The 6,859-nt window shown below is 39.0% G+C and overlaps 1 protein-coding gene across 1 annotated transcript in view; it reads left to right on the forward strand.

The window, feature by feature from the left end:
- POC1A (POC1 centriolar protein A) overlaps nt 1-6,859 on the forward strand; it is a 62,720-nt gene that overhangs the window by 31,759 nt on the left and 24,102 nt on the right. The window contains exon 9 of the mRNA XM_035894670.1: nt 2,452-2,550. Within this exon, the coding sequence (XP_035750563.1) occupies nt 2,452-2,550 (99 nt within the window). The remainder of the gene's footprint in view (nt 1-2,451; nt 2,551-6,859) is intronic.

Raw genomic sequence — 6,859 nt, forward strand, 5'->3', positions numbered from 1 at the left:
GGGTTGCCCAGAGAGGTAGTGGAGGCCCCATCCCTGGAAACATTCAAGGCCAGGTTGGATGGGGCTCTGAGCAACCTGATCTAGTTAGCGGTGTCCCTGCTCCTGCGAGGGGGTTGGACTAGATAATCTCTGGGGATCCCTTCCAACCCAAAACATTTTATGATTCTATGATTCTACTTTAAGAGCTGCAGGGTTTTGATTTCTGTTGTCAGTGGGGGAAAGTGAAAGCATACCCAGTATGTCTGGACCATGCTGAATGACTTGCTTGGGTCCTCTACTTAATGTATGTTTTCAGTTGTATGCTATCAAAGAGGAAACCCAGTCCTAGGGTTGTAGCTCATTGCAGTAGCTCATGAAACTGTCTTTTAACTCTGTTTTATAGATTTACCAAGATAGGTGGCAGAGCTCGTCATCCTGTCCCTTTAAGATGATTTTTAATTTAACCCTTTAAACAGACTTTTGAAGAGATGCATCCATTTTTTTTGTCTTATAAAATTATATTGGGGTCACTATATTAAGGTTTGCTCTGAAAATACTTATCTAACACAAGAAACAAATATACCTCTTTGCTGTTGTTTCTCTCTTCCTTAAAAGCCCTCATGTAGCTGGAAGTTGCAGTTATATATAGCAATTCATTGCTATCTATTTTCAATAGGAAACTTCAGACATTTTATTTGTCTTCAATTTCAAGGCATAGCCAAGAAGCTGACTTTTCTATTTATTTCAATTTTAGCTTAAGAGCATGTATTAGCCTACATTTCTCTGTTATGTGAAGTAGATTCCTTCAAAAGGCTTTTGTTTTATCAGCTCCTTCTTTGTTTCCTATGGTTGGGATTGTTTTTAAACAAAGTAATTCTCATTGCAAGGTAGCACCTGGTATTGTTAAACTGAAACACTGAATGGCAGTGCCTCCCCAGAAAGGTGCTTTGTAAAGATACACTTAAGGCACGGGGTCATGACTGACTCCTTCGGCAGCCCTTTCCGTTGTGGCTCAAGGCTGTGTGTTTCTGATGCATGTATTGGGAAGGGTGGCTGTTAGCTTTCCTTTTCTTAGCTCCCATGAAGAAACTGTCTCTCTCCTCTGAAGTTTGTGTCTGAAAATGCAGGCTGTGCTTCCTTTTGTGCATGGAGAAAGAACTTTAACATACTGTATATATGTATTAAAAGCAGCATTAGTCTTAAAATGCCAGTTGTGTATATACAATAAGCTTTTCCAGTGGAATGGTCCTTGCTGAATACTAGCTTTCTGAATCCAAGAGCAATCTGACAAATAATAATCAATAACTTCTCTACAGGTCAAATTGTTTTGGTGGGGTAACTTAGATGCTTAGCCTGTCTAAAAAAAATAAAAAAACCTAATTACTGAACTGCCACCAGGCCTGTCATGTGAGCTTGTTGGAATCAGGAGGTGCCATTTGCACCCTGTTCTCTGAATATATGTTGGTTTTAGAATAGCATGAGTTGCCCTGCTGAAGATATGGATGGACTTCAACCCAAAGTAGTGGTCTGAGTAAGTATCCATTTTTCTGTCACCAGTCTTTACTGAGCTGTGTTGCATTGCTCTTAATCCCAGGTTAGACTGGGTTGCAATGCCCATCTTTATTGTAACAGCATTTTACCTAGCTTTGAAGAGACAATCTGTACACTAAAAGAGCATCACTTTTTTTTCTGTTATATGATGGAATGGTGGTCTTGGCTAACTATGCAACTACAAGAGAAAAAGGCTTTTATTTCACACAAAGCAGGGATGAAAACTTGCCGGTGAAGAATAAACACTGATGTGTCTGATAACCAGGATGAGCTGCCTGGTTTCATAGGTGTCTTTGGGACTTTTAAATGATTGATTGCTCCTTAAACTTTTTTAGACTTTTATTGCTGCTGCTAAGGGGTTTAGTCCACAGATTTACTCTTTGATATGTTGAACTGGTTTATGTGTTAGAGGTGCCTCTTCTCTTCTGAAATATGGAGAGAGAGAGAGATAAGTGGGATTTAATTTTAGTGTTTAGCTGACAGACTAGTCAAGATCTATAACACTAGTCTCGAAGTACTAACTCTCCTTTTCCTGTGAATGAATCTCATGATAAGCCAGGGACTAGTTGTTTGGGGTGTAGCTGATAAGTGCTGTAATGCTAAGTATGGTGTATTAATATATTTGTGGGTTTAATGGTGTATTCTGCATGTTGCTTTGAAGTGTTCTAGGTAGCTCTAGTTTCATGATGTTCCTGATCCAAAGAATGTTGGAAGCGGTCACTTACCCATTGAGAACACAGTTGTGCTATGTCTGTATTCAGTAATGTATTTACAAATAACATCCATAATTTAATTGATGGCAAAGCTTTCTTAGGTAAGCTTTGGTATACTATCTGCTGACTCGTCTCTGATGTGTGGACAAAATTGACCTTTAAGCAAACGTAGATGGAAAATTTGAATAGAAATAACTTTCTTCTGCAGGTGATGGTGTGGAAGACTAACTTTGATGCAGCAGATTATGGTGATGTACTGAAAACACAGAAGTCTGGCACTAGTGTGGATGGGACCCATTGCATTCTGGTAGGTTAGCATACAGAAATGGCATAGAGTTCCTCTTCAGAACACTTTCTGCAGCTTGAAAGTGCGTGGCCCTTTCAGGCAGTTGAACTACAGAGCCATCTTTCCTTGGTATTTATTTGAGCTGCAGGATGTCTGTTTTTAACCGATTTTATATTGCTTGTTTTGTTTAGCTGTACTTATTTTATAGGAAAATGATATTTCCCTTTTAACATCATTATATACATTTAGTACATGTATATATGCATTTTTTTATTAACAGCCTGTGTTTAAGGATGTGTGGTAGGCTTGGATGATAGTCCACAAAAAAAGTACAGACATGAGTAACAGCTGAAGTCAGTTTTGCTAGCTGATACGAATCCTTTAAGCTGGTGTCAGTCCTGAAAATAGATATTGTTCATATCTTTACACTGACAGTCAGCGAAGACAAAAGAAAGCTCTGTGCATAGATCTCACATGTGAGAAGTAGGTAATGTATTATACTGGAGCTTGTTTCCTAAATACCTGAAGACATAATTTCATATCTGTTGCCTGAGCCATGTGTTAAGAGATATCTGAGTTAAGACTGTATCTAGTGGATAAATCCACCGAGTAATTCAGTATGATGCACTGATCAAAGTGTAGTACTGGTGTTGGATGTCACAGCTATTACAAGAGTAACACTTTAAAGTTACTGCCCATATGAGTTAAGTTTTGCACGTGGTGATACTTCACTTAAAATGTCTGTATTTTGTCTTGTCAATCTTTGGATATTTTTAATACCTTTGAGTATACCTACAGGATTCTGAAATAGGTTATTGATGTGGCTGGTTTTGGTACATCTTGTTCAACATGAGCTTTAAGCTAAAAAGCCGTTTGTGAACCAGGGAGTTTATGCATAATGTGGCAATTGCTTCAGTTGAAAGGTAAGCTTCTAACCAACATCTGTTGCTCTGTGGCAATGTCTTTAATCTTATCAATTTAGATCTTCTTTACTGGGCTACTAAGCTTCTGTTCCCTCTTAAACATAGTAGCGCTTTTCTTTAATGTGACTTCACTCCATTGCTGGAGACTCCGTATTTTGTGATGGACAAGATCAGAGTCTAACTTGCTGCAGCTCTGAAACTGATGCCTTACTATGTGGAGTGCTTGGTAAAGAAGGCAAATGCAACCAGAGAGTGTTAGTGCTAGGTGAGTGGGAGAGGATGGTAGGAAGCAATCACAGAAGGAAGGAGGAGGTGAAAGTGTGTATTGATCCTCGGCTGGTTTTGGCTAAAACTGACTTCTTCCTTTCCCTCCTATCCTGAGTGGTAACTCTAAAGTTATGTTGGCTATGAAACTAGCAGTCCAATGACCCCTTTGTTTATTAGCCTGTTGAACTGGACTAACTTTGAACTCTTATCTGCTTTCATTTAAGATGTTGTGTAGTATAATTCTGGGCTGCAATACAGCAGAGACAAAGAAAGCCTTTATGGGAAGAAATACTGGTTTGGGTTTGTAACATTCCAAGGAATGGCTTTAAATAGTGTAGACAAGGTGTCTGCTAATGGGAGATTATGGTAAGCTTACCCCGTCTGTACTGCTGTTACTACCAGAGCGTATTACCCAGTAGTAATTTAAGGAAAGGAAGGAAATGCCTGAGCTCTTCTAAAACATTTGTTTTAGAACCTCTTCAGATGTGCATTGAAGGTAGCTGCTGAACAAAACCCTTGAACAATGACTAACCATCCTGAACGACTGTCCCTCCAACAAAACTACTCCCCTGTGGAAGACTGTTTACCTCACAAGACCTCTGATAGATGCTGCTGGGCTAGGACCAGCTGTTTGTGTACTACTGATGGGCAAATCCATGTCATCTGGTGTTGGCTGGCAAGGAGTTGCTCTACGCATGCTCTGAGCCTGTGGGAAACGGGGCACTGCAAATTGAGGTGTAATATATTGGTTTGGACCAGATGCTGTGGTTTTACAGAGGGCAAAGTGAATCCATGCTGAGTCATGTGGAAGAGACATACTTTGGTTAGGGGACCTAAATTACTTCAAAGGAGTGAGTATTTTGAACTGCCACTCAACTGCAACCTTTGGCTTGGGCATGCAGAATGGGAGCTGCTGATCCCAGCAGTACTACCTGAACATAAAAAGCATTGGAAAATTACTGTGTTATGTGCAACTTGGGGAAGATCCGGTTGAGTGATAGTCAGTAGGATTCCTCCTTCCTATTTAGTCCTTGGGCAAACGTGGTGTTGTCTTTCAGTCTGAATAGCACAAATGATGCTTCCACTAGACCTGCCAGATTAGCTGTGAGCATGAATAGAGACTTGTAACTAAACCTTTGAATGCCTTCAACAGTAAAGTTATCTGTGGTTAACAAGCAGAGGTGAAAGTGGTTGCAATGGAGAGCTTGGGTGCTAGCTGGCACAATGAAGACCAATGCTTTGGTCAACTTCTGTTGATGAAGTTCAACAATGTGATCTCCTTTATGCAGTTAAGAACATTGGTTTGCCTTGAAAATGTGATATAGTTCTGTCCTGCTATAAAGGAGTGGAGTTTCAATTCTTGTCTTGTGTCACACAGTCTGATTGGTGCTGCCAAAGCCAATATAATCTAATTTTTTTTTGTGGTATCAGTTGTGTCATGGCTGCCTGTCACAGAAGAGTCATGTAGCATGCTGGAGCCTCTACCTGGTGTCTACTAAGAGCTCGCTGTACTTTATGAGAATGAAAATGCAAAAGTGTGACTAGTAGTCAATATTCTTGTGCATTAGGTTATTAGGAATGCAACACTTTAATATTAAAGGGAGTCATAATGGCTAAAGTTAAGAGGGGAAGAATAAACAATGTAGTCTGAGAGTGTGTTTTGAATATCATAGTTTAAGTTTAAATTTAGAATTGATATGAAATGTTTTTTGCTGTTAAAAAGAAGCTGACATATCTGAAAATGGCATGGTTTATTGTTTTAAGGAATAAGTATAACCTGAGCATGGGAATCTTGGTTCCATAACAACTTGTCTATTCATGGAAGTCTATTTGTTTGCTTCAAACAAATTTCATGACTTTTGTCTTTGAGAAGTGTATTGTGCTGGGCTCTTTAAGAGTGCTGTAACTGCTACAACTTACTGCAAGACTTAAATTTCACTGTACATTCAGTTTCTTCTTGTTTTGAGCAAAATGCTTGATTATTAATAATGAAGTATGTACTCTGGTGGATTTTGTGTAGTCTAGATCAGTTATTTTTCCCATCAAAATCAGACTTGAAGCTGCCACCTGTGGCTCTTGATTTCGTGCTGAGGTCACCTTTACCTTCAGTGAAAAGTGAAGCTTCATCTTTCTCTAATCCTGTGTTAGTGTGCCAGGATTCTGCTTTTTGAATAGTACTGAGATTTTGCAGACATTTTGGGACGTAACTACATTTAAAACAGGCATATAGGTTGTTACTTAGTTTTGGTACCCCTAAGACATATGAATGCTATTCCTGACACATCTTGAATCTGTTTCTACCCTTTACTTAAGTTGGAGAGAATATTTTTCCAAGAAGAGCTTATGCTCTCATGTGTAGCTGTATAAATTTTTCTTAAGTGTTGTGAAAGCACAAATGCTAATCAAAACACTCAGAATCCAGTTTCTCATGGGGAGAGTCAGACTAACATGTAAATGTTAAGAAAGAATAACTGAACACAGACATCAAAACTCATTTGTCATCACGATGAATAGGAAGAAAAGAATCTTAAATAACCTGTGGGATAAAAGAGGCATGAAATACTGTCAAGGTTGGTGAGCTTGAAAACAAACTTGCTCTAAAACAATTTTCACTTCTGTAGGCAGAGGGAGACTGGAGCCTTCAGAAGATGCTGGTTTCTCAGGCCATTGGTTGAAGTTCACTATGAATCAGGGTATTGGGCTTGTTTGCAACAGTAGGCACAAACTTCAAAGTTGCTCTGCCCACCTGCTTGTGTTTTCTGTAAATATATGAGGCTTGGGAGATGCAGCTTAGTTTGAAAGTAAAACTGTTCTGTGAAAGGACTAATGCAAATGAAAGAGAAGCTCATGATGAACAGGAATTGCAATCATGACTATCCTGTAAAAGCATAGACTCACAAGTGTGATAAAGAACATACTAAAGCTGTCAGAATTGAATTACAAATATCTGTTAGCGTAGATGTGAGACTCTAAATGTTAGATCAGAATTACCTTGGTTCTGAAATAAATGCTTACTCTTAAATTATAAGTTAATGATTGTTGCTATTAAGTGTTGCATAATTGCCTTGGAAACCAAAGTTAAGGGCAAGCACTCGTGATGCATGCTGTGTGAAGCTGATGGGAAGAAATGAAGTCGTGTA

The sequence above is a fragment of the Egretta garzetta genome, unplaced genomic scaffold (assembly GCF_000687185.1).
Source record: "Egretta garzetta isolate BGI_Z169 unplaced genomic scaffold, ASM68718v1 scaffold215, whole genome shotgun sequence".
In the NCBI taxonomy this organism is placed as follows: domain Eukaryota; kingdom Metazoa; phylum Chordata; class Aves; order Pelecaniformes; family Ardeidae; genus Egretta; species Egretta garzetta.